Raw genomic sequence first — 15,552 nt, 5'->3', positions numbered from 1 at the left:
TCTTCCCTGGCAAGCTTAGATATCAATGACATTGAAGCTGCTAGTGGAGGTGAAGGTGGAAGAGAGAGGTGGTGGCAGTGGCAGACCGATGATGGAGGTGGAGTAGAGTCCCAATTCTGAAACAAGGTAATGAAGAAATAGAGGGGAGGGAAGGGGAGAGCCAATGAAAGTACAAAAATAACCTCATTTAAAAAGGGTGTAACTGATGTGGCTAAGCACAAAAGAGAGAGGTTACAAAAGTCTGTTGTAACCGGTTTGGTTACAAACAGATTAACCCTTTGAGTTTTTTTTTCATAATTTAAAAAAAAAAAAAAAAAAAAACAGTTATGAATGAGAGTGGAATGGTCATTTGGTTTCCTAAACGAGCCCAGTAGCAAATAGATAGCCCGCTTTGTGTGTGTGTGTGTGTTAGGCAGTAATATGTGTTCTCGGTATTAGTGCAAGCCGAGATTAGAGAAAGGGTAAAATAGGTGCTTTTATGTTATTTTTAATTCTAACATATTTTTTCTGTTTTGCCCCTGTTATTAATTATTTATTGAAGAGTTGTGGGAGGTCCACCATAAGTTGCGACTCCCAAGTTGCAGAACCTGCTCTCTTTCTCTCTCTCTCTCTCGATTTTTCCTTCTCTTCTCTTTTTTTTTTTATTCATTATTGGTATGGCATCAGAGCTTTAGGTACTGTTAAAGCTCTTTCTGATCATCTTCTTCTCCTTTCTTAAGCCTTTTACTGAGATTGAAGAGATCAAGGTCTGTTGAAGCTTTGTATCTTCTTTTTTTTCTTTCGGTTGAAGGGGTGTAGCACCCAATGCTGTGTTTTGGGATTATTTAGGAGACCAGTTCATGTTCTAAATTAAGAACTAGGTCTTTATGTTTTTTGGGTGATTGATGGAGTGAAGATTGGGTTGAGATTGGCAGAAAAATATTGGCAGCACCCTGTCAGGGTTTTGTGATCGATTTCTCCCAGGGTGAGAATCGATTTTTGTTGGACTGTTGGAACTTTTTATTTTTTTAAGTAGCTGGCTTTTTGGAGCTTGCTGAAGATTTCGGAAGCCCCTGTGAAGACAGAATTGCAGACTATTTGGAGCTTGCTGAAGCTTCCTCCCCTTTTGGATCGATTTTTGTCAGGGTTTTCTGACAAAATCAATATTGATCAGTATTTATTCGGAATCGATTTTTCTGGATTTTATTTGCATCTTTATTCCCTCTATTGGTTGTAAACAATGTCTGATCAATCAAAGAGTGTGGTGACTGAAGTTCTATCTTCATCATCCAATCGTATTATTGAAAAGAAATTGGAGGGGATCACCAACTTTCAACAATGGAGAAAAATTGTTAAGTTGGTTCTGACCGGACGTGATCAGCAGGATCATTTGTTCAGAACTAAATCTAAGGACCACCCATTGTGGGATACTATTGATGCAAGGATTATGGGACAGATGCTGAACTCTATGGAGAACCAAATTGTTGACCTGGTGACTCACATTGACATTGTCAAGGAGCTGTAGGAGTACCTTGATGTTTTATATTCTGGACAGAATTATCTATCTCGCATCTATGATCTCTCCCAGGAGTTCTATAGGTCTGATCGAAAGGGTCGCCCTTTGACCCAATATTTTGCTGTTTTCAAGAGTATGTATGAGGAGCTGAATTATCTACTTCCTATCACTTCTAATGTGGAACAAATGCAAAGTCAGCGGAAGGAGCTCGCTGTTATAGGATTTTTGGGAGGACTTGGGAAAGAGTTTGATTTGGTCCGTTTTTTGGGAGGACTTGGGAAAGAGTTTAATTTGGTCTATTCTCAAATTTTAAGTTGTGACAAGGTAGCCACACTTTTAGAAACTTTTTCCTGAGTACTGCGTGTTTCTCGTGAGAATTTTGTTTCAGTTGATACGTCTGCTTTGGCTTCTTTTCCATCTAACCGTGGGCCTAATAGTGGAGATGGTAATGGTGGCCGTGGTCATGGTCGTGGGGCTGGTTCTGGTAAACCACCTACTTCAGGGGCTAACGCTGCTTCTGATAATTCTAGTTCGGTGTAGACTTGTCACCATTGCGGTCTCCCAGGACATATCCAACGATTTTGTTGAAAACTTCATGGCAAACCATCACAGTAACAGTTTACCAATTCTGCTACCACTACTGAGGATGTTATTACTACATCTCCACAGTCTGAGGGTAAGACCGTGAAGATGTCTAATGAGGAGTATGCTCGCTTTACATATTTTCAGATTTCTCAGTCATCCCAGCCTCCAACTGCCACGTTTGTTCAAATAGGTAATGCCACTGCATGTCTTGCGACTGCTACTTCTCGTCCCTGGATCATTGATTCAGGGGCTTCGGAACATATGACTAGTGTCTCAAGTATATTCTCTTCCTTCCATAAATCTTCATCTAAGGTATATTCTCTTCCTTCCATATGACTGGTTACTATACTTTTGTCGGAGGGAACCTTGTGTCTTGGAAGAGCAAGAAACAAACTGTTGTGGCTAGATCTAGTGCATAGGCTGAGTATCGAGCCATGGCACATGTCACCTGTGAATTGATGTGGGTGAAGCAGTTGCAAACTGAACGTGGGTTTGAAAGTGTGTCCCCAATACAATTATGGTGTGATAACCAAGCTGCTATTCATATTGCATCGAATCCAGTGTTCCATTAGAGAACGAAACATATTGAGGTCGATTACCACTTTGTTCGGGAAAAGCAACAGCAAGGAGTTATCTCTACAAGTCATGTTCGCACAAGAGAACAACTTGCAGATGTTTTTACTAAGTCTCTTGGGAATGGTAGAATTGAGTATATTTGTAACAAGCTGGGCATGATTAACATCTTTGATTCAGCTTGAGGGGGAATGTTAGAAGTTATTGATTAAGGGGTTCACAGCATTGTTCATGTGAACAGTGTCGTGAACAGTATTCACAGTCACTGTTCACATGAACAGTAATTTTATTATTTATGATGTATTTACTTTTATGCCCTTAATATGGTTATGTCCTATTAAATATTGAATGAAGTGGCAGTCTCAACACAAAACAGCTCTCTCTCTCTCTCTCTCTCTCTCTCTCTCTTCTCTGTTCTCCTCTCTTCTTCTTCTTTTCCTTTATTATTTACAGACCCTAGTAAGATAATAATCTTAAAGTGCAGTTTGGACACTTATTAGACACCAAAAGACATTTACAGAAGACAAAAATATTGGGTCCTGTGAGACAGGAACCGTAGCCTGGACCATCCTTTTGAGGCATGTGCTCTCATTTGTCTTAAGCTATTGTATGAACTGACTAGTTCCTGGCTGAAGCAATATTTGAGGTAGATATGACAACTGATGGGACCTGATCACCTTGGCATGAAGCACGAGGCATAAAATGGGTGCTGCAGACCCACTCTAAATCTCCTCTACCCAGGACCTACCGACCTGTGACACTTCACAGGAATGTATTACAACTTGTGTATTACTTTTATAAACAAGAGCCAGGAATCAATATACAGGTTAGTAGTGAAATACTGTAACTCCCCCCACCCCAAAATAAATAAATAAAAGTAGTGAAGACTGAAGATGCCACATACTTCTTATAATGAGGAGCATCTCTATCCAATCGGGCAAGAGTGCCAGCCAAAATTGAAACCTGCAAATTCATAATGCTAATTGAGTAAAGAAGCATTAACTTTCATTTAACGTTCTGTGCTTGATCACCAGAAAAAAAAAAAAAAAAAAAAAAGAGGAAATAAAAGCATGTAATTAGAAAAGTATGCCATTTAGAGAATAACTACCGAAAAGAAAATTTTGCAGAAATGGTGAAAAGATGAAAAATTTTGGCACTTCCAAGGATATCTGCAGCTATAGGATCACTGTTTGTGGAATTAATTTCCTGCAAAAACTCAGCACATACCAACTGCCAAAGTTTAATTCACAAATGGACTTCCGACTTATCTTGTAAAGATTTTATGATTTTTTGGGCTTTCTAGGGATCCCTCATCCTCTATGGGTGTATAGATGTAAGCATGTAACTTTATTTATATACAACAATCACTTAATTGTTTATCCAAAGAAAAAGGAAATATTTCAGAGACCCATTTAAAGAGAGGGGGGGGAAGAGAATATCTAAAGACGCACTGCTTATGTTTATTCCCTCTTAACTCAAACAAGACAAATTCTTTTTTAACCCCTTCATACGGCACAGTTTACCAGAATGAAAAAGAGTCAACCACATCAGCAAAAGTAATGCTATAGGCTGCAAATAACAAAGTGGATATCAATAATGTAATCTAGATACCTTTTCTCCACTATCATTACCAACAACCCTGATTTCTAGTCCAACACAAGCAGCCTCAGGAGCAAGAGGAATCTCCTCGTAGCTCAAAAATTGTATTGCACCAGGATCATAACGAAAGAAGCCAAAATCGTGGACCTAGAAGAAAGTACGTCACACTGTTAGCCACATGCATAGACAACTTGATATAAATTAACAATTCAAACAAACAATATTCTAGATAAGCATACTACATAGACAAACAACAAAGTATGTACTTAGATATGAGTAAGATGTAGATCGAAATACGAAGGAAAAAAAAAACACTGTTCACATGACATGAACAGTGTCACAGCCCATATTTGCCTTGTGTGGGGATGCTTTTAGAAGATCTTGTGGGCCCATCAAGTGGAGAAAGACTCTATCCTAATGCTACAATAGTTTAGTTTCTATTTTCAGTTTTAGAAAGTATATTTTATTTCATTTAGGAAACTTCTAATTTCAATTTGTTACTATTTTTGTTTTTAGGAGTTGTCATCTATGGCAGCTAGATATATAGGAAGTATCTATTTTGGTTGTAAGCTACTTGGTAGCAAACACTTTCTATTTTGGGCTCAACCCTTTAAGTCTATATAATGTAATGCCCTTAGAGGCATCCAACGGTTGAAGATTGAAGAAAATAAAGAGCTATGGCTTGAAGCTGTGAGAGGCTGTGGCTGTGGGATGCAGAAACGATGAGAGGCCGTGGGTGAGAGACCCTGGACTGAGAGAGTCCCCTATCCCCCTTCCATATCCCCTTCTTCTTCTTCCATACCTTTTATGTTCTTTCATATGTAATTAGAAAAGAGAAATAAAATATTCAGTTATTCAATTTTGTTCTCCCTATTTTATTGATCCTGCTGCAATCGATCTCCCACTGGTTCTTCCCTGGTTCAAGGTCGAGTTTGCATTAAATTGTACATCGAATGCACATAAAAGCCAACAATCATGCAAATTCACCTAGATTCACCAAAATCAATCAAAATTTATGAACCCACAGCAACAGCAACAGCAACCAAAGAGAAATTTTTCCCCTAGCGTCACCAGATTGAACTGGGTAATCAGATAACAATCTGATGCAGGAGAATCTTGGACCGGGCCGACCAAATTGGTGCACTACCTTGGACCGACCCAAACCCAGTTGAACCGGGTCCAATTTGAATTCTTGGATCTAGTAGCATCTTAGGAATTTATCTTATTTGGAGAAATAATGTGTTTTAGTTTTTTTTATTCTCTTTATTATAGCAGTTACAGTCACTTAAGAAGGATTATAGGGTGAGTTTTCTTTTTAGGAGTTTTATTTTTCTTTATATATGATGTAATCCCCCATCTTTCAAATAATGGATATTGAAGAATAAATTGAATTTATGATTTTGTGCGTGTGGACCCCTCCCCCATCTTATTCTTCTTCTTCTTCTCACGGCTTCTTCTCTTTTTCCCCCCTGCAATTCTGATTTCTTCCCAACTTCTCCCTTCTCCTTTCTGGTCCCCCATTATCTACTCTCCAAACTCTTAACCAATGATGGGCCATAGGCAATGAAACTTGTGCTACAGCTGAACCCAGAGTAACCCAAAGAAACTCAAAAGTGAACTTAAGCACAAAATAGAACAAGAACTAAACAAAAAAACCCAATTCTCAACTCACCTAAATTACCCAAATACCCCTACTAGCAAAAACGAAAGAGGACAAAATCAAACAAAACAAAGAATTGTGGAGCTAGCCTACTTGCTTTGTATCTCCCTTTTTCTAAATAAAATCATCATTTATCCACACAAAAAAGGAAAACCAAAACCAATAAATGAATAAACACAGTAAAGCCACCAGTCCCAACAACTGGACCTGCCCTTCAGCTTCAAAATATTTGTTGACCCATAGATGGTCCCAGTGGAACCACAAAGGAAACAACTCTTGCTGGTTCAAATGCATTAAGCATATTACCCAATTACCCCTAACACTTAAAGAGAAGTTCCATATAAAATATTAAAAAAAAAAAAAAAAAAAACAAACAAAACAAAAGTGAAATGGTCCAAATTAAAGCAATTGCTGATCAAACATGGCATCCTCTCCCGAAATGAGAAAAGGGACTAGACTCGTATACAGAGACAAGTAGGTTGTAGGCCACCCAAGGTAAGCAGCATTGCTGCTCATGCCTGCATCACCCAACCATAGTTGGTTGGGTAAAGTGAGTTAGGCTTGGATTGCAAATGATAGGGCTCCTTTCAAGGAGAGGCAATAAGCAAAATTATCTTAACATTATCAAGCATCTGGCCATTATGCTTCAAATATGCTCTGATATACCCTAAGAGCATAGTTGTCACAGCACGGCGACTAGGCGACCCAAGGCGTTGGAGGAGCACCTAGGTGCCCTACATATGCAATATATGACTATATGTAATATAGCAATGATAATTTTATATAATTATGCTTATATGCAACATAGAAGTCATATAAATGCAATACGATATGATTACGCTAGTAATGAGTAATGACCTAATATGAAAAAACCAACATATAATAAACAAATCATAGGATATAATATAAGCATATTTATCTAAAAACAAAACAACGTAAACTCGTTAAGCGTCGATAAGGTGTGCTGTTGCCTAAGACCCAAGAAAGAACCTAGATGCCTAAGCAACACCTTGACAACTATGCCTAAGAGTTCAAGGTACAGCTAGAACCCAAGCCGATACAAAGAAATATCAGAGTGCAGATCAATTTAATTATCTGTGAATTTACTGTCAGTATGAGTAAGACTTTGTTCAACTCAAATAGACATTGAATCTCAAGCACTAAATTGTTTGAAAAGGAGAGATGCCTTTCAACTAGACATAGGGGGAGAACATTTTAAGTTGAGTCCTTGGATAGGGTTATAGAGATGGTGGGGCTGGTGCCGTTTCGGGCTTTTTGTTGTAGGGCATTAGTGGTTACTTCAGTTTTGTAGGCTGTAAGGAGGAGAATGGCTTTATCTGGTTTCTGTTCGTAGTGGTTTATAGTGCATCCCTTTTCTCTTCTTCTATTTTTCCCTTGCTTTTCCCTTTTCCTTCTTTCCCTGCTTTCAGGAGCTTTCCTTCAGATCTAATAATATGTTTATCTTACACTACTGCTTATTAGAAAAAGGAAAACACATATATACTGTACCATGTAATACACATGTAATGCAAAGTATAAATTGATGGACTTGAATTGCTTCAAGATGCACAATGCCTCAACAAGTAGAACCCAAGATATATTTTGCTCATGAATACCAATGGGATTAGCTACCACAATCACATGTCAAAGTTCACAGAAGAAAATTCCCAAGGTTGTATTACTGTTGCAGATTGAATCTTTTTGACCTAGTTATCTCTTTTTTTTTTCCATATCAAAGTTAATTGCCCAAAAAAAATTAATCAGGCCCCAGGAAGACTTGTTTAGCTAACGATAAATTCTGAATTTCAAATACAAGCATAGAAATAAAATACCATAGCAAAACAATGAAACGGTATGCATTTAATTTTGGTTTAATTTTGGTAACCGTCCCCATGTCATAAGAGTGGGCATATTCTTTCATGAAGTCACAGCCAATAATTCTTCTACATCATTTAGATGCATAATTCAGGTGCTTGTGATTTCGCCGAAATGGCTTCTAAATTCTCAAATCTCAACAGCATGGTTATGTGATAACATAGAATGATAAGGACTCACAATGGCACAAAATTCCATCACTAAGAACACTAACAAAGTGGAGGAAGAGGGAAGAAACAATAAAACAGAGCATAGAGCGAACTACACTCACAGGATCTCTATATATGGGATGCACCGGGATTTCTTCACGATTTACAAACATAGCTTCTGCAACAACAGGCCCTGCGAAGCATTGGAGGAATGATGGCAAATAAATAAGGCGAACTCCCCTTGATCACTTAACAAAATGTATATGATAAAGAAATACTGAAATTTCTGTATAAGAAACCGAATAAAGTACCTGGCTTGACAACATGACGATTTGTAAGGATAATTCCCCGACGCTTGTCCACTACAAACCCCGTAGCATAGCTCGCACCAGCAGCTTCGGTGTCAAATGCTCGACAACCAGTCGTTCTGAGCACGACCACAGCCGGAACGACTTTATTCAGGGCCTTCCTCCAATCCTCCGCAGTCGCTTCATCCTCTTTGAAAGGCGGATCGATCTCCATACACAAATCCTCCTTCATGGACAATTCCATTCCTGACGCTACCTCAGAACCCAATCTCTCCAAATTGTCACCCATTTCTAGTTTTCTACCACCAGTACTGTGTCAGAGATGCTGCTGCAGCTCGTTAACGGAGTTATAGTGAGTTCACAACAAACAGGTCTGTAAGTGAGCGAATTGAATAATAATCCAGATTCAAGATTTAGGGTTTATATGGAGTTCTATCACGAATAGCGTCGTCACAGCGAACAGATAGATCTTCAGAGAAAAAGGATAAGCTTGACGAGGTTCATCGACTCACGTGCACCAATATTTCCGACCAAACGACGGAAATCTGATACAAGGCCGACTTGAAGTTGCCGGAGCAAGCACAATGCCAGAAGTTTTACTGGGAAGGTCGATGCTTTGATCAATTTGATTATGAGAAAGTATTCTCAGTCAATTCCTTTGTTCATGGCTGGAAAATCCGTCGAATTTCCTCTTCTGTTATGTCGTTGTTGGATCAAATTTACAGAAATGTCCCCGTCACTGTTCTGGCATTCGTTGGTGGTTTTGGCCGCATAAATGATAAAACCCATTACATATATAGCAGCAGGGCCATCTAGGAATGTCAACCGCCCCGGAACCGGAACCGACCCACCCATTAGCTTATTGGTTGGTTTCATATCTACTAAGTTATTGGTCCGATTTTGGATCTATCATTTAAGAACCGTTGAAACCGATAGAACTAGAACAAATTCACATCCTAACCCTATATAATATATAATTCTTAAGATTCAAGGTCACGATAGCTAAGTTCAAACCTTTTATTTTTTTAGTCTTTCAATTTTGGCTGGTATCACTTGTCTTATATATTAGACTATAAATTTAAAAAGTTCATTTGGGAATGCTAACTTAAGAACATTTCTTACATAATCCTAACTTATGAGGCTGGTGGTGTTCCTACTTATTAATTAATACAAAACAATAGGTAATATAAACTAACTCTGTGATTTGAGAAAAAAAAAAAATGAAGCATATCTCATGTGAAAAGGTCGGTCGGTTTTTGGGCTTCAATCAGGCTTCCAATAATCGACTTAAACGGGCTATTGAACCTTTTAGCTTCTACTTTTTATCTTGATCCTTAATTTTTACTCGAAATCTGTCTTAGACTTAATAAGGGCATACCGAGTGCATAAGGCTCCTGCCACTGCAGGGTCTGGGGAGGGTCATAATGTACGCAGCCTTCCCCCCGCTTCACGAAGAGGCTATTTCTAGAGACTTGAACCCGTGACCACTTGATCACAATGGAGCAACCTTACTGTTGCACCAAGGTGCACCCTCACTTCAAGAAGTTTTTTTTTTTTTTAACCCGAATATTATCTGGGACCCGGACCAGCCCCTATGATTTTATTCAAGATCAGAAAAATAATAAGAAAGAATACAAGGGGGGGACATACCCGCCTTACCCCTGCAGAAAAGATATTAAACCCTCAACTCTCTAGAAAGACAGCTCATAGCCCTTACAAGCAACCCCAAGTTAAAGATATTCTAATTCCTTAACACAGGAAAACCAAGAGCATCCTCCCTAGTAATCCGTCGAAAATCCAGAGGGAGATTCATCTCCCCACTAAAATCAATATCAGTAGCCGCTTCACAAGCTAACTTGGCCAACTAGTCTGCTGTCTTGTTCCCCTCTCTAAAGGTGAAGGAGAGCAAAGGCCTAGTAGACTCGATGAGGTCCATGATCTCCTGGAACCAATACCAACCTTTCCAGAGGTTATACCTTCGTTTTGACACACATCTGAGAGCCACCTCCGAGTCCGAGTTAACAAGAGGCCCCCACTAACCCCAAGTTCACACAAAGTCTCAAACCATCCCTCAAAGCTCTCAATTCAGCAATGTTGTTTGTGCAAGCACCATAGTAATTAGCAAAAACAGCAATGACAGAACCATACTTGTCTCTAATTATGCCCCCACCAACGCTCTCCCCTGGGTTTCCTTTGCAAGCACCATCAATATTAAGCTTCACCGCAGTGAAAGGAGGGCACCAGAACACGGGGGTTGGAGGACGACGGACAACCAATTTTTGAGTAATCCCAAAAAATTAGAGAACCATAGAGTCCCAAAAATTCTGGTGCTTACGAAAACTAGGAAGAAAAGGAATTTCTCTCACCCAATTACAGATCACCTTCACAATGTGACTGGCCGAACAAGCTCTTCCCCATGCCTACGATTGTTCCTCTCTTTCCACAACTCCTAAACATTAAAAGAGGGAAGTAAACCATTGATCATACCACCTAGACACCTTCCATGAGCATGTCCGTGCCAGAATACAATTCTACATCTCACATCTTGAGTAGGAACCAATTCTATGTCAACCAGCCTTGAGAAAAAATCCCATACCTTGCTAGCTGTTCCTCCCGCTACCAAACAATGTGTTGTCGTCTCCCACACAGGAGAACCACAACATAAGCATTTGGAAAGAAAGGGAATGCCCATAGCCATAATTACATCATCCATTGGAATTGAGCCACAAAGCACTTGCTAGGTAAAAAAACCAATTTTAGATGGCAACATCCGATTCCAAATCCATTTCGCAAATGGTCTTTCTGGTGAAGTTGACCAAATTTCGTTTCATAAGGCTTTGACAGAGAGCTTGCCATCACTTGCCGGTGCACACACCAATCTATCTACCCTACTTGACCGAGAAAAATTCCCATTCTAGATATTATCAAGCACCATGGCCGAATCAATTTTTTGCCTTCAAGAAGTTTAATGTATATAAAAAATCATCAATAATTGTGGAAAGAACCTACACTTAGGTACATTCAATAATTGGCAAAAATATGAATATATAGTTGTTGAAAGGTTGGGCTGAGTCGGGCTTGTAAAACAGTCGGGACGGCCGGGAGATTGTCAGTCTAGACCTTTGCAACGGGAACGATTGATTAACACTTAGATTGGGCTTGAGCTCGACATGTTTAACAAACGGGCAGGGCCGGTCTCGGGTTTTCTCGATCGGTCTTGGAATTGACACCCCTAAGGCCATCACCAAAAAAGGGGCAAAATTTTGGTTGCTACCCGCTTACAACCATGTTCTTTTTGTGCCCCAATCATAGGTGCCGACTTGAAATACCAGAGAATATTATTTTGAAAAATACTTAAAATTAAGGGGATATTTGTGCATCCAAAGGGGAAGGGGATTATTCCATATTAGTTATTGCTACGACATGCAATTCAGGGTCAATCAGGGACAATCCAATCTGGCCCGGCCCAATTACGGTCAATTAGGGCCAAGCCGAGCTAGGGTAAACCCTGACAGGGCTGGTCCTGGGTCAAAGGTTAAGGGTTTGTTAGGCCCTGTTAAGGTCAGGCTGGGCTTGGACCAACTTTAAGACTCCTAGGGTTGGGCTGGGGCATCTGAAGCCTCAAGGTGAATGTATTCCCACTCACCGTGGATATAGCTAATATGGGATATCATATTTTTTTTGGTATACATTTGATACCATTTAGAACTCAAATTAACTATAGATTAATATGCCTTGTCAATAGCTCCATAGTTTTAAATATCAGTAAATGGTTTGATACCCTGGGTCACCCAGTAAAGTCATTCTCTTGGTCGAGTGGCAAGCTTAGATACTATTTCTCTTGACTGAGAATTTAAAAGACTCATCCAATAAAGAAGGAAAATAAAAAGTACATCAACTTCAAGTAGCAATAACTAATTGCTTATAGTTTTAGTTCCCAGATTAGTTGTGGACTTGATCACTGGTCTAAGAGAAAGAGAAGAATTGATTGAACCTAAGAATTCATTGTTTTGTTAAAAAATTCTTGAGGAATGAACTGCTGCTCTTAGTTATCTCCTGTGTGGTTTGTCAGTGAAGCTAATAAGATAATAAGCCAAAGCTCCAAGTACGGTGCCAAAGATTGGCCCCAGTATGTAAACCCAGATTCCTCTATAAATGTGCATTGTAACAGCAGGGCCAATACTCCTAGCAGGGTTCATGGAAGCTCCAGACACTGGCCTGCAAATCAACAATTTTATGTAAATAATTAAGAATGAGCCAACAAACACTTAAAAAGTCAAACATATTTAAAGTAGTGTGTATTACGTATGTAAGTTAATTTACCCAGCAACCAACACATTTAACAGTATTGTCATTCCAGTAGCGATTCCACCAAGTTCTCCAATCTGCAAAAAAGAAGTTTCAGATCGAAAATTTCCATCTTTGCATGGATGAAGCACTAATTTGACAATTGAAGTAGGTAAGAAACTAGTGGATTTGAGAGACAGAATTGCAAACCGCTCTATTATCTCTGGAAGCACCAGAAATGACGAACATTAAAAGGAAAGAGATAACAATCTCGATGGCTAGAGATTGACGATCAGAACCCACTGGAACAGTCCCAAAGAAATCCTCAGCTTTGACTTCAAGCATTAAGCACAAGGTACCACTAGCAAAAATTGACCCTAGTAGTTGAGCCACAATGTAGAAAGGCACCTGCATGTACAATAGCTTCAGTAATTTAATAAGCCAGTGTCACATAACAATAATATTCATGTATCTACTTATTTCAATACAAATGCTTTTATACTACATGTTAAGAATTAAGAATTAACAATGCAGAACAACGATTTGCACAAGTAAAATGAAAGAGAATCACACACACAAATAACACAAAGATTTACGTGATTCACTCAAGAAGGATACATCCACAGCCGATTGATAACCAAAGCTTTCACTATTCTGATGAAGAAATTATAAAACCCTCACACATACACACCTCCTTATAAGATAACCCCTATATAAGCATCATCTTGTGCAGTACAATATAGAGAAACCTTAATCCCCAAAAGTACAAAATTGCCAAGTATAAACAATCCCAAAAAATTTGACTCGGAGGGCTCCCATCCCCAACCCCGACCCACTCAGTGGCAAGCGGGACTGGATTTTTATCCTCTCAAGTGCAGTGCACTCCCCAGTGCACCACACTTGAGAATCCAACCGTCCACCCAACACTACCCATGTTTCTACGGTTGGATTGAGCAGTGTTGGGTGGACGGTTATATTCTCAAGTGTGGTGCATTAATGGAGAGTTCACCGCACTTGAGAGGATAAAAATCCAGCAGGACCGTATGTTATTGGTGAAGCCTGATCTCAGTCTAGAAAGTACGGTGGAAAATCTTCGGAGGGAATGCATCCGATGGGCTAAAAAGTGGATACATCACTGCCAAAGGTGATGAGTCGTGTAGAACTCGTCAAGACCTTCGAAATGATATGTATTTCAACATATGTCCAGTTCTTGTCCAACCTTGACCGGTGGTATGTTTTCGATTACTGGGGGCATTTCTGTACTTTTCTAGGTTAGGACTTCTTTATAAAGTCTTCTTATCACATTGAGAGAGGAGTGAAACCTTGTTCTATCGCCAACCGTGGATGTAGCCTACAATGTTGTGTGTTTTGTGCATTTGATTCTTCTCTTCTATTTTCGTTTTCTTCTGCAATTCTCATTTTTGGGAATTGTTTTCTTAACACCGTATCGGGAAAGAATCACACCGCCAATATTGGGGAAGAATCATCATTACTTCCTAGATTAAGCTGAGACCAGGTTTCACTAATATTCAACATATATATACAGTGGATTTCTAATTAGCAATATACAAAAAGCATAACCATTTTTAGTAAGAACCATAAAAAAGTTTTTTTAGTTAATTTTTGTTAAAATTATAGGGTTACTGAAAATATTTTGCACATGAAAGCAAAAAAAAAAAAAAAAACAGAAGAGAAGTTAAATAGAAAGAAAAAGCTTGACCTGTGCCCGAGGGAATTGATGGAAGAGAGCAAAAGTGATGGTGACTGCCGGATTAAAGTGGGCACCATAACTGCAAGACCCCAAGTTACAGAAACCCCAGGGAATGAGACTGACCCATATATCTTGTTCACTGCCACAGCCCCGCATCCCGCGAATATCACAAAGTAAGTTCCAATGAGCTCTGCCATAAACTAAATACAACCGATCCATCACAAAGTAAGAAACAGAAAGTACTTGTTCTCTCAAATCATCTAAAAGTCAGTCAAAATCTACCTACCTTCTGTACCAAGGGTCCTACATTATCAGATGAACAGAACCCAGAACGCTTGTTGCCTTCTGGATTTCCTTCTTCGATATCATCAGTTCTTGACGACATTGTTTATGGTAGCTTTAGCTTCTGCGTTATCTTAAATATTCTCTCTTTCTTTCTCAGTCTACCTTAAGATAGATTAATAGAGACATTGACATAATAAGATAGGAAGGGTTAGAGTTTTTTTATGCGGCTGCCGTTATAAAACAGAACCCAATAATCTATTACTTAATTTTTATCAGGTTTCTAATTTCGATTTCTAAGTAACTACGTACGTAAGGGAAATGGACTCGCTGTATACGCCTAGCTTAGCCGTTCCTTGATCCACTAGGGTTTGCTTTTGAATTTTTACACTACAACTCAAGTTTGGTTATCGTTTAATTTTTCGATACGACTTTTCTGTATCTTTTCAAAGATATGAAAAAATACTCATATTATTATATATATTAAATGTTTTTTAGTCAGACGTATCCAGTGCACAAGGCTTATCCTCCCCCGCTGCGGGTCTGGGGAGGGTCATAATCTACGTAGTCTTTCATACCCCTACTTTTGTAGAGAGGCTATTTCCAAACTCCAACCTGTGACGAACACGTATTGAATATATATAATATATTTTATATAACTTTTATTGAGAAAGACGAGAAGAAGCCAAGGCTTCAGAGTTACAAAGCTCTAAAAGCCCAGGAGAGGACAATAGTCACACTGTCGTGCTCATCACAGACGTGACTTTCCAGGCAAGAGTATCGGCAACACCGTTGCAAACTCTTGGAATATGAGAGAACCTACAGTTCTCAAAGAAAGAGGCTAGATACATAATATGTTTTATATAACACATTTTAATAAATGGATTTATTTAAAATGCAACACACACCGCACACAATGTACTTGTCGATAACCCTTACAAATATTCTTACAACACATGTTGGTACCCTTGTACGGGACACTATAGTAGCCTTGACCATAGTTAGTAAGTTCGGGTACGACAATAATA

General features: G+C 39.1%; 1 protein-coding gene and 1 pseudogene across 2 annotated transcripts in view; both read right to left on the bottom strand.

Annotated features, from left to right (window-relative positions):
* Nucleotides 1–8,801, bottom strand: part of LOC122653134 (protease Do-like 7) — a 137,918-nt gene extending 129,117 nt beyond the window's left edge. For both annotated transcript variants that reach the window (XM_043847076.1, XM_043847075.1), the window contains exons 1-4: nucleotides 8,248–8,801; nucleotides 8,059–8,129; nucleotides 4,265–4,399; nucleotides 3,558–3,616 (exon numbers count right to left, since the gene is read on the bottom strand). In XM_043847076.1, coding sequence (XP_043703011.1) covers nucleotides 3,558–3,616; nucleotides 4,265–4,399; nucleotides 8,059–8,129; nucleotides 8,248–8,533 — 551 coding nt within the window. In that variant the 5' untranslated portion in view covers nucleotides 8,534–8,801. The remainder of the gene's footprint in view (nucleotides 1–3,557; nucleotides 3,617–4,264; nucleotides 4,400–8,058; nucleotides 8,130–8,247) is intronic.
* A 3,445-nt stretch (nucleotides 8,802–12,246) lies between these two features.
* Nucleotides 12,247–14,627, bottom strand: LOC122650918 (annotated as a pseudogene).
* Between the last annotated feature and the right edge of the window lie 925 nt (nucleotides 14,628–15,552).

Source organism: Telopea speciosissima, chromosome 2 (assembly GCF_018873765.1).
Source record: "Telopea speciosissima isolate NSW1024214 ecotype Mountain lineage chromosome 2, Tspe_v1, whole genome shotgun sequence".
In the NCBI taxonomy this organism is placed as follows: Eukaryota; Viridiplantae; Streptophyta; class Magnoliopsida; order Proteales; family Proteaceae; genus Telopea; species Telopea speciosissima.
This window is presented reverse-complemented; position numbering and strand designations above follow the sequence as displayed.